The following is a 20,546-nucleotide window of genomic DNA, read 5'->3' as shown; positions in this document are numbered from 1 at the left end:
TAGCGCTGTAGAAATATGCGTATTAACAGGGCTCTGGTGACATCATTTTGATTCGCTAGAATTGTTCTTTTGAATGGAAAACCGTCTTGGCGCTTCTTATATCGCTAAAAGATGATTCGCTTTAAGAGTTAATGCGCTTGAAATTCTGATGGAAAAAGGACTTGTGTCAACTGGGGATAAACCATTAGCACGTCATCACAAGCAGGTAGTTTACCTTATTTACTGCAGATGTATTACGTATTTTGAGGCTTAACACTAGAAGCGCCGTGCCGTTCTGACCCACTTATACCTAGAAGCCCCGGTCATTTGACCGCTTTGACGACCTAAAAAATTATAATGAAAATAATAAAAGCATGTGATAATTAATAGTAAATAAATGAGGGTAAAGTGCTGAGTAACAATGCAAATAGCATTATTAAAAAAGTTTAGCTTCATTTAAAATTGATATTGCCTTGGGAAAGAAGCTATTCCTAAACCTGCTAGTCCTTGTTTTTAGACATCTATAACGTCTCCCTGAGGGCAAGAGTTCAAACAGTGAGTGACCAGGGTGAGAACAGTCCTGTGTGATTTTTGTGGCTTTTGAGCGCAGTCTTGAGTTGGCAGTTTCCTCTAGTGAGGGTAGAGAACAACCAATGATCTTCTGTGCTGTGTTGATCACTCTCTGTATACGCTTTTTGTCTGCTGCAGAGCATCCAGCATACCATACAGACACACAGTACACCAGGATGCTCTCTATGGAGGAGCGGTAGAAGAGCACCATCAGCTTCTCAGACAAGTTGTTTTTTTTAAGAAGTCTGAGAAAATGCAGGCGCTGTTGTGCCTTCTTTACCACTGCTGTGGTGTTGTCTGTCCATGTGAGTCGGTCCGAGGTCAGGGTTCCCAGGAATTTGAAGTTGTGTACCCTCTCTACAGGGTCCCCATTGATGAGGAGAGGGAGGGGGTCGGCGCTGCACTTTCTGAAGTCTATAACTAGTTCTTTGGTTTTCCCAGTGTTGAGAGACAAGTTGTTTTCAGTGCACCATGTGACTAGTCTTTGGACCTCAGATCTGTAGGCCGCCTCATCTCCTCCTGTAATGAGTCCAACCAGTGTGGTGTCGTCGGCGAGCTTTATGATGGTGTTGCTGGGGTAGGAGGGCTTACAGTCATAGGTGTACAATGAGTACAGCAGAGGACTCAACACACAGCCCTGAGGGGAGCCGGTGCTGAGAGTGAGGGTGGAGGATTTGTGGGGGCCGAGCTTCACACATTGGGGTCTGTTGATTAAGAAGTCCATAATCCAGCGGCAGATATGAGAGAAGAGGCCAAGGTCAGACAGCTTCCTGATGAGGAATGTAGAAATAAGTAAATAAAATAGGCCTGTAGGTGAAAATCTATTTATTTTATAGACTTTGCAATAATACAGACCTGCAAACTTGTCGCTTTTCAGCGATCGCCGTTTTCTTGGTCAATTGGGTCATTCACGTGAATCGCGCAGAACCGGAGAGTTTTTATATTTGGGGGGGGGGGGGGGGGGGTGAAAGCTGCAGGCTGCCCTTAATCTGTATGCAATGCAGGCTTGAATTGCGAAACATTATTGGCTAATTCTTGTAATGGACACTTCTCTGGGCCAATTGGAGTCTTAGCACTTGCTTCAGAATCTTGAACACAGCGCTAAGTTGACGTTTGGATAAGGCGCCTGGCTACCACGCGAGTCATTTTTGTCAGGGACGATACTGCGTTCGGTTCACAAATATGAACGTAGAGGTAAAACCGGCCCCTTCTAATTAAGTGCATTTATATAATATTGGGAGCACTCAGACTCTGCGCAGTAACATCCTCACTCCAAAGTGAAACTGAAAGTGCAAGAGTGAAGATATTACTGCGCCACACAATATAGTGTATATACAGTGTCCTGGCTCAATTCCCAACCTGACTCATTCAACCTGCCCCCCTAATCATCCCCCCAGTGTAATTGGCCTCACTCTCCACCTCAAGCTGGTGTGTGCAGAGTGTTCTGGTGCATAATGGCTGCTGTGCATCACCCAGGTGGGTGCTACACATTGGTTGTGGTTAGTGTGGTTCCCCTGTCACTATGAAGTGCTGAGTATCTTGAAAAGTGCTGTACTGTGTTGTTGTTGTTAATACTTTTCAGATTTGTGTCAGGAATGCCGAGAAGGCTTCATGTTCCAACAGCAGAGAGACATGAGAGAGTACACTCAGGCTACAGTCTATGTGCGCAAAGTCATCAACAACAAAAGGGTAAGAATCCCATCACTGCTAGAGAGATGCAATACCATTGTCACAAAGGCCTGTCTTTATGCTGTAGTATTTCTAGTAGGAAGAATAGTATTTTGTCATTTTCTCCCCTCCCCCCCTCCCCCCCAGGCATTGAAGGATGATGCCCCATCCCTTAATATAAGCGGTTCGGAAGCAGAAGAAGATACGGAAGCCAAAGTTGATGGAGAGAAAGACCCAGATTTTAGCCAGGTGAGAGTTGCTCACTTAATTTTTGTCCATCATTATAAACAGTGTATTTACAGGACAACTTCCCATATTATCCACTTCATCCCCCCTGATCTCTTTCCACCCCTACCATCAAACCCAAGTTGGAAAATGGTGCCAAGCGGAAAAAGATTGACAGCAGTGGTGTGGGTTCTGCGGTGCATCCAGTAGCTAGGGCACCCACAGACAAAGGCATCCGCAGGAGCACGCGTCATCACAAGCTTCGAGGAGAGAAAGCCCTCATTGTCTCTGCCAACCAAACACTCAAGGAGCTCAAAATACAGGTGAGAGAAATACATTATTCTGCAGTCTTTTCTAAATATGAATGTGTTTTTTTGTGGGATCCAGTAACTGGTGCTACCTCTTGATTTTTCAGAGATCTCCGATTCACAAATACTTTCAGTACAAAACAAAATCATAATAATTTGAAACAATTTTTATTTTATCTGACAATAGACCACGAGTCCAGACCATTTGTAATTAGATAGTTAGATAGATGCATACAAACACATATGCATACATACACTATATTGCCAAAAGTACTTGGTCACCTTTCTTGACTCACGTATGAACTTCAATGACATCCCATTCTTAATCCATAGGGTTTAATATGATGTCGGTCCACCCTTTGCAACTATAACAGCTTCAACTCTTCTGGGAAAGCTTTCCACAAGGTTTAGGAGTGTGTTTATGGGAATTTTTGACCATTCTTCCAGAAGCGCATTTGTGAGGTTGCACACTGATGTTGGACGAGGAGACTGGCTCTCAGTCTCTGCTCTAATTCATCCCAAAGGTGTTCCGTTGGGTTGATGTCAGGACTTTGTGTAGGCCAGTCAAGTTCATCCACACCAATCTCTGTCGTCCATGTCTTTATGGACCTTGCTTTGCGCACTGATGCACAGTCATGTTGGAACAGGAAGGGGTCCATTAGTTCCAGTGAAAGGAACTCTTGAATTCTTCAGAATTAACCAAGAGATTAACAACTCCATGCTCCCAACTTTGTAGGAACAGTTTGGGGATGGCACCCAGTTCAACTCCTATATGACAATGTGCTTCTAGAAAGTGGTGTGAGCAGAGGTTGAGATTGAAAGAACTGTTGAAATAAAAAGTCCATCAAGGGAGTTTGTAATTGAGTTGGCATAGAATTACTGTTTGAAATTGTTAATTTGTGTCTTTCTTGCAGTCTGACACCTACATTTCTTCTTTTTCAGATCATGCATGCCTTTTCTGTTGCTCCATTTGACCAAAACCTGTCCATAGATGGCCGCAGCCTTACTGATGACTCTGCTACTCTGGGTAGCCTAGGGGTGATACCAGACAGCATCATCTGCCTGAAGGTATACAGCTCAGATAAAGTATCACAGGCAACATTCGCAAAAGCCCTAGAATTAGTATGAATCGAATGAAATACATACATTGTGACCTCTTGTGATTTTAGCTTGTACATCTATACCCACTTTACTCATTTATGTCATAATTTAAGTGGCACTGCAAGATGTTTGCTGATGATCTGTATTTGGAGGCTGCGCCCAACAGCAGCATTACTCCAGAAGTAGAAGTGAAAAGAGACTTTGCAAACTCATAGTAAAAGTTAGATGAATAGACTGAATTAAGGAAAAACAGAACATTTTGATAGTAAATTAAGAAATAAAAAATCTTAACATTTTTTTTTTTTTCATGGGACATGGTTGGATTGTAGGATTCTCAATGGTCATTCAGTATGTAAAGTGTGAGCACAGACAGACACATTTATTCTTAGCTCATGCTTATTAGTGCATTTGTATTCTTTTTCTGCCATATGTTCATCGAATTCATCTGTATTGTACTTAAAATTGAAATAATCAATTAACAGTATACATTTTTCTACTGATCCAATGCACTAAACTTGTTGAGTTGGTATTTTTGGATATCATAGAAATGTCATATGGCTAGTCCCAGAAGTTCTGGTAATTTGTTTCTCCAGTTTCATCATACAGATGGTACGGGTTGAGAATGCTCCTTTCTTTCCCGCACATCGGGACTCCCGAAGCATCGGGAAAACTGCAACCCCAAGGGAGCAACATAGACCGCCCTAATAATATGAAGGTTCGGCTCATGGAAAAACCCGAGGACACCGCGCTGGTGACAAGCGGAGAAAAGAGACATGACGCTCGGCATGTTAGATTGCAGTTGCAGAGTTTTCGAATGTTTACAGCCTACCTCACAGCTCTCTCACTCGACGTAGCCTATAACTCAGTCAGTCCAGCAGAGATGCCAGAGCAACGTTTTGGTCAATGGAGAGGGAGAGAAATGCTCCGCATATCCGTCTCATTTAATCATTAAAATTAAAGTGATGACTGGCGAAATTAATCAAACGACGTTTCAATAAACCATTGTTGAAATGAATGAAAATGGTTTTAGAAACATATAGGCCTATCAGAAGGAAATAGCCTTCAATTCAACCTGAAATACTCGAAAGGCAACCTTAGATTAATTCATGAATTCATTACGGTTACAAGACCGCATTTCCGTGAATAGGCTATTATTGTCAACGTCAAGGCGAAGACGAAAGAGATGGACAAGATGGACATTTTGGCAACATTTACATGCTAGGAATACTTAGAAATGTGTAGGCTATTTTAAAACGGAGGCATGTTCATTTTAACGGCGACGCTGGGTAGCCAGCACTTGTTATCACAGATTTTGTCCCCACCACTTTTGACGACTGAAAATCAAATGTATTTAACAGAAATCTCTTTAATAGCCTACATGCCTATGCTTGTCACTTTACTTATAACCGTAGGCTACATGCATGGAGAAGATCGCGCATTTTGTAACATTGTAACAATGGATGGTCAGATATGCGATAGGGCAGTGAGGGTAATTCATTGTAACCATCGACTAGCAGGCCTAGCTCCGCAAAATAAGTTTCTAGCAACGTATGTATCGTATGCATGTTCATGTTGATTCAGAGATAGGCATAGACTACCATAGGCTGCTGGGCGTCAAGCTATATGACAGCATGTTATCATGTGGTGAATTAATAACTAACGTGAGTTTAACATGTCAGAACTTTTGATCGGCGTTTCAAGTACATATGCCGAATAAAGCCTCTTAAAGTTCACATCCATCTGTGGCGCAAGTGGTTGAAGCATAGGAGTCGTGCGCCAGCGACCGGGGTTCGAAACCCAGTCGAGGCACCTCTCCGGAAATCATCAAAACAAAATGCATCGATTTATTAAAAAAAATGAAAGACTTTCTGTTTTGAGATTCATTTTATGTTTGCGATGTCTGCTGAAAAGAAAAGTTAATATGTTAATTCGTGGTTCAGCGCGCACTCACACACATTTTTACATTGACATAGTGTCGGGCTCAAGTGTCGTCCTCAGTGCCGCATATAGGCTATAATGTAGTGAACTGGTTAGACGAGTGTGGGGGAGGGGGAATGATCGCACAAGACAATTGCTCTTCATGAAATGAATCTCACAGGCGGCTACACCACTTGCGAAATCGGACGTGGCACATAGCCTAATTATTAGGCTACTGGATAGCAAATCCATAGACTTTGTTATATCCTTGGCGGAGATAATAATTAGGCCTATCAAATTAAAAGCACACTACGACAGGTATACTTGTGTGATCACGCAACACAAGAGAGCATTTAGCGATGGGACAGTTGTGAATGAGTGCTTAACACCCTGGAGTCTAAATATCCCCGGGGGATTTGAAAAACTGTTCCAAACACACATCTCAATCTCTGCTTTTATCATATTATAGAAACACCATTAGAAGCCTTTAATCAACTCGTTTTCAAATATATAACCTATGTTTTAAGAGAATATGGCAATGATAATGGCACTTTCTAAAAACAATAAATTCTTAGGATTTGTCCTCTCACCTGCAGCAGGCCCATTCAAAAGCCCATCCACCTAATTTGCATTTGAAAGAGCCAATCACTAAAGTGACACATTTAGTCTAGCCTAGGCTACTTTATGAGTTTTTTTGACCCCTCTAATAAATTGCCTATAGTCCTACTACGATAATGGAGGAAGGGCTGCCTAACTGTTCCCCCTAAGAGTTTTTTCATAAGATAAAATGTTTACTCTATTTAAGTTTAGGATTTGGTAGACAAGACAACCTCGGAAAAGTTCTTCAGATAAACAATGTTTTATTGAATTAAAGGAAAGAAAATGTATCGTCAGGGTTTCGGGGCTTGCGAAGGCATTCGTTGATCTTATCGATGCAGTCCTTGCGGCCACTTCTCCCCATCGTAGGAAACTTTCTGCTTAGTGTTGACAACACAAAGGTCTTGACGTTGTGTGGCAGTGCTTGCTTGCCCTTCGATCCATCCCAGTTGGTGGTTTTGCACCAGGCTCTGTAGTGCTCCTTTGTGGTGATGGCTCTGAAGAGCAGGCATCCGTATCTACCAACGTTGCCGCGACTCTGTTGGTGAATTCGAGCATGTTGTTCTGGGCCAACAGCAAGCAAAGTCACGTCATCGTGCTGAGAAGGAACTTGAATGCTGTTGTCGAATGTGGCAGAGAATACAGAAGAAGACTTTAACTATTACTTATATATTCTTATGACGAAACGCGAAGAAAAAATACGAGGACTGACCATCTCGCCTCTCCGCGTTTCCCCCAATAGGCCTACCATGGCGACAAAGAAATAAATATGATTTGACATTTTAATGTTTGTAGCGCGCCAGTTTACCCAGTGTGTGTGCATTGAGTAGTTCCTTAAAATACGGAACAAAGAGCGTCCGTAGGCTATCTGTTCAATACAGAAGAAGACTTTGACTATTACTTATATATTTCTTATAACGAAACGCGAAGAAAAAATACGAGGACTGACCATCTCGCCTCTCCGCGTTTCCCCCAATATCATGGCGACAAAGAGAAATACATATGATTTGACATTTTAATGTTTGTAGCGCGCCAGTTTACCCAGTGTGTGTGCATTGAGTAGTTCCTTAAAATACGGAACAAGAGCGTCCCGTAGGCTATCTGTTTAATACAGAAGAAGACTTTAACTATTACTTATATATTTCTTATAACGAAACGCGAAGAAAAAATACGAGGACTGACCATCTCGCCTCTCCGCGTTTCCCCCAATATCATGGCGACAAAGAGAAATAAATATGATTTGACATTTTAATGTTTGTAGCGCGCCAGTTTACCCAGTGTGTGTGCATTGAGTAGTTCCTTAAAATAGCCTACGGAACAAAGAGCGTCCCGTAGGCTATCTGTTTAATACGGAAGAAGACTTTAACTATTACTTATATATTTCTTATAACGCTGGCTGTAGGCGATTTCTATAACCATTTTCATTCATTTCAACAATGGTTCATTGAAGTGTCGTTTGAATAATTTCGCCAGTCATCACCTTCATTTTAATGATTCAATGAGATTAAGGAGTCGACTATTGACGGATATGCGGTCTTCATCATTAAATGCAGTTGAAACTTTCTGCCACCTGGTGGTTGTTTGGGTACATTGCCTTAGCCTCGAAAAAAATCGTCTTGACGCACTGCGGGATCTCTTCGGGAGTCCCGCGGGAGAAGGTGCATTCTCAACCCGTACCCACTGTATAATGCATGCATAAATGAATGAACAACTTAATTTGCTGTCTGTATGTTACATTCGAGAACAGCTGTTTGAACAACTACTTGTTACTTGTTGTTTAATTTCCACAGTTCGATCGTAATGAAATCTCTCTTTCCAGGCTGATGAACCCTTAGCAGATTATTCAGCGATAGATGATGTTTACCAAGGTAAGATTAGAACTCCAGTGATATTACAGAAAATGTTTTATACTTCGATTTGTATAACTCAGTCTGACAAATGGGTTGCTTTACAGTGTGTTTGCCTGAGGAGGGATTTAAAGGTAAGATTATGCATTTCATAAATGTATCATGTTTTAGTTGAAAATGAGACTGTTCTTGCCAAATGTAAATTCTGTCATTATTTACTCATCCTTATACCAATAGAAAAATAGCAGCAATAGCAGTGAACATCAATGTCTTTTGTCCCAGGGATGTGCCCAAACATTTGGAAGAGATACCTAGGGTCTTTATAAAGTCTTAATGTCAAATTAAGTCCTTAAAAGTATTGAATCTAGTTTTTACGAAGCCTTGAATTTCATTCACAAGGTCTTATTTTTTCCTTTTGTAGAATGAATGGGTATCATAGCGTCAATTCATTTCTGTAGAGACCATGATGTTGTAGATCCCAAGGCAAAAATATGTGTCTCTTCAGAAAATAAGCATTTCACTCGTTCATGTGATTTGCTGTGTGCCATTTGTGTGATGAGTAGGCTACTCCACGAGAAATTTGACTGATTGAACCTGGACTAAAGATTTTACTGGGGCACAGTAAACTGAATTATTTGGCTATATGACGGATGGGATATTGTTAGGCTGTAGCCGTAATGTTAGCCAACCCTACTGCCTAGGCTACTTCAGAACTTATGGGCTGCTGCAGGCTTGTGTTCAGTTTTGTAATAGCCTGACAAGTAATGTAGCCTACACATCCTGAATAATTAGAGGCTAAGCCAGGATTTGATGCACTCAACTTAGTCACGACTTTCAGAAAACAATTTCAACAATGACATTGGCTATTGTTGTTAGGGTGTCCATATGTCCGGATTTCGGGAAGACAGTCCTGTTTTCGAGCCCTTTGTCCGGACTTCTCTTGTGCGTCCTCATTTTTGCCCCTTTTTTTTTACCCGAAATGAGGACAAAAGGGCAAAAATGAGTACACACGAGAGAGGTCCGGACAAAGGGCTTGAAAACCGGACTGTCCTCCCGGAATCAGGACACATGGTCACCCTAGTTGTTGTGCTTTGGTCACGACAATGAGGGTGTATGTTGGTATTTCCACAATCTGTCTGACCATGGATAAACAGCAAAGATATAGCTGCAAACAGTGATAAGTGGGCCAAGCAGTGCCATGAGCTACCTTCCAGTTTGGTGATTTCAACACAAATATTGTTTGGCTTTGATGTGCAAACAATTTCAAAAGTTAAAAATCCAATTTCTAGGGTTTGTGAGATTTGGCCTCTGTGAGGTTCTTTGCCCAATTTTGTGATGACATAATGTGTGACCTGTGTTAACCACAGTGTGTCCAATTCAGAAGTGGCCATTTCACTCAGGCTTTCTGTGATTTCACGCAGCTGCGTGAAATGTATTACAACTTATCGCCATGAGGTGGCAGTTTAAGTCCGTTGTAGCGCTGCGGCAGTCTGATTTGATACTGTACTGTAAGTTACAAAACGATACTCGTTGAAGTCATACAGTAGACTAGGCTAAATCATAGCACTTTTGTTTTTATCAAGTTGGAGCCAGAGATGATGGCCTTTGGTGAACAGTTTAGGTCTAAAACCAAATTTGGCCAAATCTCGTACTTTTTTCCCTTATTTTCTAATCTGGAAAATATTTAGTTTCTTTTTCATTCGGTCCGCGGTTCCATATTAGCCTACTGTTCAATTGTGTCGTAAATTATCAGTTTCATAGCCAGAGAAAGCGTGCTCTGGGAACATAACACGGTTGCCTGTCCAGTGTATTCATGGGTCTGTCTACAAGGAAAATGACAAGTGTCTTGTTGCAGTTTGGGGATGGGGGAATGCGGTCTTCACTGACCAACTGACTGGGTAAAGTGCTTTAGATTCAGCAAGTCCGGGTTTGACAAATTATTATAGGCCTGGCTGTTGCCCCCAGCAGGCTACTTGTTGTCGGACGCCTATCTCAGGGCAATTTCAGAGTGTACGACATCACCAACTGGAAGCAGCAAGGAACGACACAAATGCGACTGTCCAGGGGCAGTAGCTCAAACCACCAAACTTTGCGTCCTTGCTTGCGATTGAGAGTTTGAACTACCTTTTCAAGCAACACCAAATCCAAGAACGACAGAGCGATCTACCTAGGTTGCAACACAAATGATGTGTTAACACTAGAAGCGCCAAGCGCCGGTCATTTGACCGCTGACGCGTATTACTAGAAGCGCCGTGTAGGTTTGACCTAGATATACCTAGAACTGCCGGGCTGCGGTCTTTTGACCGCAGTGATTACAAAAAAAATAAAAAATCTTTTCACTCGATTAAATTCCAGGACCCTACGTTCACGACTTTTCCTAAATACGCGTGTTTTATCACCCATCATTTTTACATGATCAAAAGCACACCGCACAAGCTAGTTTAGAGCTATTTTGCGCTCACTTATGTGACAACTAGGGCCGGGACTTTAGCGCGTTAATTACGATTAATTAATTACACAAACATTAATGCGTTAAAAAAATTGACGCATTTTAATCGTATGCCTATTTATTTTTGCACCGCGGAACGTTTCTCACTGGATGAGTTTCAGACGGACCGATTATACTGGAGCACCAAGTAACGCGCATGAGTTCGGTTCAGACAAAACAAACCACGGTGGCACAGTGAACATGAACAAAGAAGCTGATGTGACCGCGTTGGTTGGCCCCGTGGATGGGAAATGTTGTTACAAAAAACGAACGGATGGAAGCGTAGATAAGAGCATGGTTGTGTGCAACCTATGCAACAAGGACGTATCACCGCAGGTATCACCTCAGTGCAAAACATAAAGCAGCTAGCTGCTAGCGTGGACAAACTCCAGACACTTGAGGGAAACCTCTGAGCTTTATTTATTAAACAAATAGCAACCGAGTTGCTGTTACAGCCACAACTCACGCTTATAACAGTAATCCACCGCAACTAATTCCATGTCCAACTTTCATAGACCTAAAAGAAACTTCACACTCAGAACCGCATAAAAGCACACACGCACACACGTAAACTCCGCCCCCCAGTTCCCCTTAAAGGGACACAACAATTTCATGAGCTCAACTCAAGGTAACAGGTGACACAATAAACAGGATATCACAGTATTATAGTTTACAGAAGGTCTACCTATCTATAGGCTACATGAATTTCTGAAAATGTACTATTTCTAAATATGGTATTGCTACACTTTATGGCAAAAATTGCACTGGTCTGTTTGACTTATTAATAAACAATATTTTTGTTGCTTAAGCTTAGGCCTATGTATTCAGTCATTATCCAATAGTAGGCTATACTAAAAATCCATGTGAAAAAAAAATACTTCTCACTGTTCTCAGGTCATATATTTATATACAATTAAAATGCGATTAATTTCGATTAATTAATTACAAAGCCTCTAATTAATTAGATTAATTTTTTTAATCGAGTCCCAGCCCTAGTGACAACACTATGTTCTCTCACTTTCGGCCATGTTTGTCCAGGCTGCTATTCTCTTTTCTCACAGCAGATGTCGCAAGGGTTTCCTGTCAGTCGGGCATGAGAATAATATTTCACCATAAAACATGTAGTTTATATGTGTGCAATATGCATTATATATGTGATTTATTTTAATAACTATTTTGCATTTACATGGCATAGTCTATGGAGGCGATTTACAGTGGTAAAATGCAAGTTTTGAAAACGTTGCGACGTTGTTCTATTAGGCAGGCGTACGTGTGTACGTGTTTGTCGTAGCCTATTTATCTACGTAGGGCGCGTATGCCTATGTACATTCATAGTTGTATATCTTATCTTCTATTTGTAGGCTATCTTTTAAAGCTCAGACTAATGTATAAGCATTTTCTTCCATATTTGCTGGACTAACTGAGTTGCGTCGCTTCAAATACCTATTTCCAATTGCTAGAAGTACAAAACGTTAAGTGGCGCAACGTTAACTCGCCCGACCAAGACGCAGGAGACCCAGGTTCACAACTTGGCAAGAGCGAAATAATGTAGCTTATATTGACTGAATTCACTGACCGTTTTTCAACGTCGACGAATAATTATTTTTTGTTAATGGTTTTTAATAACAAACTATCTGAAATAAACGGATGAATCACAATACCGTTTACCATTAACGAAACATTATTTTGCCAGCCAATAATTTTCGGAGCAAAATTGAGCCGCCATCCGACAAGCCAGTTAGACTTTTTGCATCTAAAAATAATGATGTCATAGAGACACACGCGAAAAATAAACGATAGCCTGGGGGAAAGAAGCAAACAAGGTAGCCTAATTTGATCTCGCCTTACATACTTTCCTAATTCCTACGTAGGGCTGCTCAGTCTTTTGTTAAATCTTCAGGGCCCGGTTGCACAAACACCAAAACCAAAGATTGATGATATTGATATGAACCAAATCTGGAACAGACGGATTTACAGCATTGAACGCGATGGGATACTGCGACTTCCACCGTTTCCTTTCCAGAGATTGCTGCGCTGCAGTCTACATTGAAGTGAAACGTGCAGAACGTTGTCCAAAACAATACAATAACATTGTGTGTTGAGATCTAGTCGGCTACAATATAGACATCTGTTGACATGAAGTGGCAACTAAAGCCATTATCAGTCATGAAAACTTTTAGGTTTTTGCTGAGCCAGCTAGTCAGCCAACAACTTCATCAGCCAGCCGTTATTCTCAAAGCAAATGGCTTCGGGGTCTATACATAACACACTATCCATTGCAAACATAGCCTATTTGAAACCGATCATTCCCCCTCCCCCATACACTCGTCTAGGCTACTTAGGCTACAGACATCACCGCGGCATTGAGGACAATTAACTGCCTCCCCACCCCCTCTCTCTGTCCCCTGCATAGGCTGGCTCGTGGAAGAATGCGCAATTATGTTTCATCCCATATGCACGTTTCAGAATGTTCGAATTCGCCAGCGTGCGTATAGTTGTGTGAATAGAAAAGAATAGAATAGAATATAGCCTACTTTATTGATGCCTTACTCAAAATAACTTCAGCCATAAACAGGTCGGGAAACGAACCAGCAACCACTGGGTTTCAAGGCTGAAGCTTTAACCAGTGGGCTACAGCTCTGCAATACTGTTATGTGAAAATGTGTGTCTCAATTCTGAATCTCGAATTCACATAGAAGTTAGCATAAATTTTAGAAACAATAAGCCATAGCTTTTTTTCAGCAGACATCGCAAACAGCCTACACATTCGCAAAACGGAGAATATCTTTCACTCATCATTTTTTAATTGGCTACACCTCGCGCCTATGCCTGCTCAGCATAGCTCTATCTATCTCCCTCCCTCCGAGGTAGCTAGACCTAGATGCTTCTCCCTAAATGAATGAAAATTGGTGTTGGGTCGACATTTTTCATCCTTCCCCTCCCGTCGGGTCAGGCTCCTATCACAGAAGGCATGCCTCCATTTTAAAATAGCCTATAAATAACATTTCTAAGTAGCACAAAATGTAAAAACGAAATATAAAAAATGAAATGCTATGAAAAAGTTGAAAGTCAACTTTGCTTAAGGCTTGTTCAAGAACTCTTCCAGAGTTTTTACCTCAAACAACACAAATCAACACAAATAAATTAACAGATAACTAAAACGTACTGTATGTCATAATGAAACAACCACAGACTATCAACAACCCGGTCTGACACGAATGACGCATGGCTTACTGCAAACTGAATTTATGACCAAACGATTTGATTTGTGCACGAAGCGCCATCTAGCTATCATTATGTGTAAGTAACAGCCTCCCATTCTAAGGACTCGGCGGTCTTTTGACCGCCTCGCCGCGCTTTAAGTAGTTCACACCAGCACGGCGCTTCTAGTAGATCGTCAAAGCGGTCAAATGACCGGGGCGCGGCGCTTCTAGGTATAAGTGGGTCAGAACGGCACGGCGCTTCTAGTGTTAAAGGAATGTTTCGGTATTTTACACTTTAAGCCCGTGTTCTGTATTGCCTAGCATGAAAACGAGTGTTTGACACCGAAATTTTGACGATTGAGCCTGTTTGTGGAATTTGGCAGCTTTAGAATGGAGCTCTGTATGGAGCTCTGAATGAAGTTTTATTTTTGTGGAGAGAGTGCAGAACGGCGCTCATATTTTGTTCCGCTATGCGGTACATCTAGTTTATTTGAGTGTTTTTTATGGTTGTGTTCTTTTCTTTAAAAAGTAGACAATCCACGCACATCCTATTCAACCTGGGTGGCGGAACTTCAAAAAGGCCATACAAAAAAGGATAAAAAGTCCGCACACTAGTATAGCTCCCAGTGATAGTTTATTGAAGCAACGTTTCGAGCAATACGCTCTTCCTCAGGCTTAAACACAATGCATTGCTTCAATAAACTATCACTGGGAGCTATACTGGTGTGCGGACTTTTTATCCTTTTTTGTGTTCTTTTCTTTTCCTCGTTTGCCTTCATTGATAACCTTCCTCTGATTTTAATCACCTCACTTAAGTTTAAAATAGAAGTGTTTTCAATTTAACATTTAGTTTTTCCTGGTCCTTATTTCAAATAGGTTAAAAAAAAGAAAAAAAAAGACAGTAAATATCGATATCAACTGATATGAAACACTTCTATTGTGATACAGTTTTCAGCTGTATCGTCCAGCCCTAGGCTGGAGTGTTTCTTTTAAGGAAATGTCCTTTCCCATTTACACAGGCAGAGTGGATAATGACAGAATCAACAATTTGGGACAAACCATCTCTACATGTACATTTACATTATACATTTGGGTAATTCCACTTACTGAACATTAGTTATTTTTCCTTTTGTTTGTTTCAGGCACAGGACTCCTGGGACACTGAAAAAAAAAACATAATCAGATTCTGTATTCATGTTCACGTGTTGATAAAAGTTAGAATATTTTCAAGATTGCTAATGATAGGGTAACTTCTAAGATGGGAATTTTCGATTTTATGTTTTTTATTATTTGTCACCATTGTCATTGGACTTTGACTGTAATGCCAGTTCTACAGATGTGTCTTTCATTAAGTGTCTAGACAAATTTGTTTTGCTTTTGTAAGACTAAAGTTGTTTTGCAAAGACATCCAATTGTCTCTTTGAGTGATATGTGAAATGTTCCATAGCAATCCATTTCTTTCCACTTGAAGGGAAGGGTTTTGTGGAGAAATTACATGATGTCTTCTAATTATCTTCTTAAGGTGATACATATGTTCTCTCCAGTTAAGTCAGATATGTTGAAGCATCCATGAGAAGCTTATAAATAATGGAAATGACCTTTCCTTGTATGCCTAAGATTCACCAATGTATGGATGTGGGAGTTACATGCACTATGAGTGAGAACTTGAATGGTGTTAGAAAGTGTTTTTGAAACAATTTTACCTGCAATCTTGAACAGGGTGCAGAAGATGGTGTGTAGCTTTCTTTATGATATTTCTTATGAGCAATAAAATTATTCTCTTCCCTAAAAAAATCCTGTTTTTTAGCATTGTAAGTTTTCACTAACCTGGTTAACACCAGACTGCTTCTCAAATCTCGGTTAAGATTGAGATTAACCCTGTCGCCATCAGCGCAGCCATTTGTTGAGTTGAATGCACTACTCCAGGGTCTAACCTTTTCAGCCCAGGACCCCTTGAAAATCCAAGAAATCCTATCACTGGCAGATTGGGCTGGGTTTACCCAGTCTACAATTGTAGCATGACATTAGGAAAATGTGCAGTGGTCAGTCACACATACACGCACACACACACACACACACACACACTCCCATTAACATGTACCTTATCTGTAACATGTGCTTTATAGAACTAGTTTAAATTTATTCTGTTTATTTTTTATTTATATTTTTCTACCTTAAAGAGAAACTATGCAGGATTGGCGATTTCATCTCCGGTTTCGCTTTTCGTTTTCGCTCGTTTTATGCTTGCATATTTCTCTGCAGAGCTTCCCCTACAGTTTTAGCGTGTATATTTAGACATATATAGGCTATATATTTATAAATTGCAAGCGTGGTTCTTCTTAATCCTTACGCGTTTCAGATTTCCAGATGTAAACAAGGAGCGATCGCCTCCTAACAAACTGCAAGGCTGCAATAGCGGGTAGGGACACTGGGGGCGGGAGGAAATATTACTGTTTTCGATAAAACTGGTCAGTCAAGCAAAACAATTCTTAAGTGATTTTATGACTATGAAAATGTTGAATAGGGTCTCTTTATTGTGATGATGCATGGGGCAACTTTATGGGCAGTGTTTCTGAGCGACCATATAATTTCTATAGGCGTATTCACACCTGCCTTGTTTAGTTACTCAAGTAACTCAAGTTCGTCTCTTGCTTGGTTCGGACCTTTTTGACTGGTGTGAATACAATCACTCGCACTCTGGTGTGGACCAAACAAGCGGACCGAGACCCAGCTGAGGAGGTGGTCTCGGAGCGGTTCCTATCGAACCCTGGCGCGGTTCGTTTATGGTGTGAAAGCAGCCCGATCCGACCCAGTTGCAGAAATCTACCTTTTTTGGATTTGAGCTCCTGTAGTTTTCGCGCATTGTGGGAAATGTAGGATAACTCCGTGACGCACAACAGCTGTAAGCAGCAGTAGGCTAACGTTTTTTTGGCAACAATAATGATTTAGCATCTCCTACCTGTTCCGTCTTCCGTAGGCCTGCTGTTAGCATGTTGGACACACATGAGAGCTCTCCTTCTCAGCTGTTTTGCTGCACGTCTTCGTCTTTGCAAAATTACGAGCATGATATTGTTAAACTCATGTTGTATCGAACGGTCTTGACGCTCGAGCGCTTCCGCAAAGCTGTAACTGTATTAATACTATATTGCTAGGAGGATAACGAGTACAGTACGCAAAGTCTCCATAGTATTTACGTGGGCCAACTTTGACTTTGGCTTCCTATTCTTCACCCCGCCTACACGTTTACCAGCCAATGGTTGAACGACATTAGCACATGTGTTTTTGTTTATCAATTCTGGTCCGGTTGCAATTAATCACAGTGTGAAAGCGAACCGCACTAAAAACAAAAAAGAAAAAAAAAATTGGTCCGGACCAAAGTAAGTGAACTAACGGACCTTCCTGGTGTGAATACGCCCTATATGAATGAATTTGATACTTATGGGCAATGTTTTGAGATCATCCAATCAGAGTGCTACCAATGCAGTGAGGAAAAAAAGACACTTCTGTATCTTTTTACTCCCTTAAGTGTTGAAACCAAAGATGTTGAAACCAAAACTGAGCATTTTAACTCATCAAATACTTATTAAACTAACATCTATTTGCATGCTGAGGTTAGACATTTTCAGTAAACTTTTCAGTTACCATTACTCCATTGAGATTGAATGGGATTTAGTGTTTTGCTACTGCATTATATTATAGCATGCAAGTTGTCTGTTTCCTTCATTTGTTGCTCTGTGTCTCTCACCTGGTTGCCCGTTGCCGGCCACATTGCCCAAAAATCACCCCGTGTATCAGGAGCTTTACAGTTAGCCATTACATTTTAATTAAGATGGGGAAATTAAATCTGGTATAGCCTATGTAGTGAGAGGCCTGACTATGGTGAGTGGCAAAGAACTTGTCATTGTGTGTTTTGACACATGTTTTCTCAGCGATCACATGATTGCTTGATGACTCACGGGTAGCCTATGTGTTGTTTTCTAATAGAAAACATCTTTTCTACGTTCTTTTTATATTTATGTAAATTATCAGAAATGTTTAATTTTTGGGAAGAGGAAAGAAACACTTCAGATGAGATAATTTGACGGACCCTCTGCAGTACCTCTGCGGACCATGGTTGAAGATCACTGCACTACTTTGTCTCTCCTCAAAGCCCGCCCTATGCCAGATAAGCAAATGTATTTCATCCCTGGGTTTTTTTTTTTTTTTTTTTTTTTAAATTGGAAGTGGGTGTCAATAGTCTCCTTGACAGACTGACCTGCAGCACAAATTAAAAATGTGCCAACAGGTTTGTCTGGGTTCTAGGCAGGTCAATATATGGGGGAAAAAAACACCTAGCCTCTAACAACATAAAGGTATACTATGCAGGATTGGCGATTTCATCGCCGGTTTAGCTTTTCGTTCTCGCTCGTTTTATGCTTGCATATGTCTCTGCAGAGCTTCCCCTACAGCTTTAGCGTGTATTTTCTAAAAAATTCCTCAATCGGTCAGTCTGCCGTGCCTTTTCATGAGACTTTACCTGACACTTCCTGGAGTAGAGCATGGGTGCGTGCCCGAGGTCTTCTGAAGTTGCAAGTGTGGTTCTACCGCTATAGACCACTAGGACGGCCGAAAAAAACACCGTTCGACCGGTAATGACTCATTTAATCATATATAACAGTATGGAACGAATTGATTAACTGAAAAACATTGCATAGTATACCTTTAAAATCTAATGAAATCTGGAAGCACATTTTGGCTATACCTGAAGCATTATTCAGTCTAGGAAAGTGTTTTGGTGTTTCATCTGATTTATAGAGGTCACTGAATTATACAGTGGAGAGCACATGTATTTGATACCATGCTAAAGTTGCCTAAAAACAGGAATATAAAATCATCATTTGACAATTGATCTTATGCCTTAAAGAGAAACTATGCAGGATTGGCGATTTCATCCGGTTTTGGTTTCGCTTTTCGTTTTCACTCGTTTTATGCTTGCATATTTCTCTGCAGAGCTTCCCCTACAGCTTTAGCGTGTATATTTATACATATATAGGCTATATATATATATATTTTGCAAGGTTGGTTCTTTTGGTCCTTACGCGTCTCAGACTTCCAGATGTTAACAAGGAGCGATCGCCTCCTGCACAAACTGCAAACTCGCTGCCCGACCCCATGGCCAAGATGGCTGCCGAGTGACGTGACTTGCTTTAAAAAGACTTTGGTTTAAAGGGGAACTTCAGAACTATTTCAACTTAATAAACCCTTTTAGATAGCCTGGATGCCAGACCGAAGTTTAGCCCCGCCTCCATTCTTTTTCTGCAGGGAACTTCGGTCTGGCACTGCTCCGTTCAGCTGCTACTATTCGAGATACAGATCTGTTCGGAACAATCACATTGTCAGGGCGGGCTTTACGTGATGATTGACAGATGAACAGCAGTGACATTCACGGCTGCATGCGTCCTCTTCGAGTTGGGTGTGAGACCGTGTTGGCTTAGGTTGATTTTGATTGCAACAGAAACGCTATGGCTATGAATGCATAAGTTGTTCATGCAGGTTGGCCTTTCGTTCCTTAGCGGAGAAACGGAGGTTTTATCACGGATTCGCACAACTATTTCTGAACACTTAGACCAACGAGGATATGTGGGAAAACTTCAGTCTCACTTTCACCAAGTTAAAACAGCATGTTTGGGTGATGTTGTTCCCGTTTGTTTAAAATGTCTGTTTGCTCGTTGGGTTAACGACACACTTCCCCAGCTGTTCATTGCATACAGTTTGAAGGAATTATTTTTAAAAACGAAGGAGGATGTTTTCCATAGCCTATCCTGCTACATATTTCTGTCTTAGATTTCACAGACACTGACAGCCAATAACTTGTTCTGTTTGGTTTGGTCTATCCAATGAGTGCAGAGCTATCCCCCCCGCCCTGTATCGGTTGAATCACGCCCCATAATCGCAGCTGAATGGAGCAGTTTCAGACTCATATTCTGACAAGAATTGAGTATGACGTCGTCAGGCTACCTTTTAGAAATTATCCGGTGAAAATGGTGACTTTTCTTGCTCCCCCTGGCATCCCCAGGCCAAAAACCAACCTTACAACATTGGGACTTACCGTCCCCTAAGAGAAGTGAGAAACAGGAAACTAGTTTAACTGACTAATTTCACTGCATTCTTTACTTTAGTAATGATATGCATGTGAAGAATAAATCGTTTTAAATCGTGTTTTTTTACCTTTTAACATCCACATATGTTCTGCTGAATGTAGCCTATGCTAACTGTTTAGTTAACTTGTAAACAAATTCATGTGCTTTATCGTTACTTTTTTCCACAGTTAATAAGAAAAGCATGCACACTTTCTCCAGCAGAGGTGGAAATATAGCTAATCCTACCAAGGGGGGCTTAAGTTTAATAATGAACAGTGCAGGCCTATGCATGGGTAGCCAAAACTATTCATACATTCATACACCTATTCATGTGGCTGAAAAAGGAGCATCCCAAACTTTTCAATGTTAAAGCGTAAGTTTGGCGGAAATTGAAACAACTGTGTTTTTCTGAATGAAAATACATCAACTAAGCCACGGAAGAAGCATTTTTCGTTGATCACGCAGTACCGAGCTAGCACGGGCAAAAGCTCCAGCCCAAAATAGCAAACAGTGGGCTAGCATAG

General features: G+C 41.1%; 1 protein-coding gene across 3 annotated transcripts in view; it reads left to right on the top strand.

Moving 5' to 3' along the window:
- Nucleotides 1–15,697, top strand: part of usp48 (ubiquitin specific peptidase 48) — a 145,478-nt gene extending 129,781 nt beyond the window's left edge. For all 3 annotated transcript variants that reach the window (XM_062544853.1, XM_062544852.1, XM_062544854.1), the window contains 7 exons: nucleotides 2,132–2,238; nucleotides 2,365–2,466; nucleotides 2,586–2,765; nucleotides 3,693–3,818; nucleotides 8,185–8,233; nucleotides 8,320–8,346; nucleotides 15,046–15,697. In XM_062544853.1, coding sequence (XP_062400837.1) covers nucleotides 2,132–2,238; nucleotides 2,365–2,466; nucleotides 2,586–2,765; nucleotides 3,693–3,818; nucleotides 8,185–8,233; nucleotides 8,320–8,346; nucleotides 15,046–15,068 — 614 coding nt within the window. In that variant the 3' untranslated portion in view covers nucleotides 15,069–15,697. The remainder of the gene's footprint in view (nucleotides 1–2,131; nucleotides 2,239–2,364; nucleotides 2,467–2,585; nucleotides 2,766–3,692; nucleotides 3,819–8,184; nucleotides 8,234–8,319; nucleotides 8,347–15,045) is intronic.
- The last annotated feature ends 4,849 nt before the right edge of the window (nucleotides 15,698–20,546 follow it).

Source organism: Sardina pilchardus, chromosome 9 (assembly GCF_963854185.1).
Source record: "Sardina pilchardus chromosome 9, fSarPil1.1, whole genome shotgun sequence".
Classification (NCBI taxonomy): domain Eukaryota; kingdom Metazoa; phylum Chordata; class Actinopteri; order Clupeiformes; family Clupeidae; genus Sardina; species Sardina pilchardus.
This window is presented reverse-complemented; position numbering and strand designations above follow the sequence as displayed.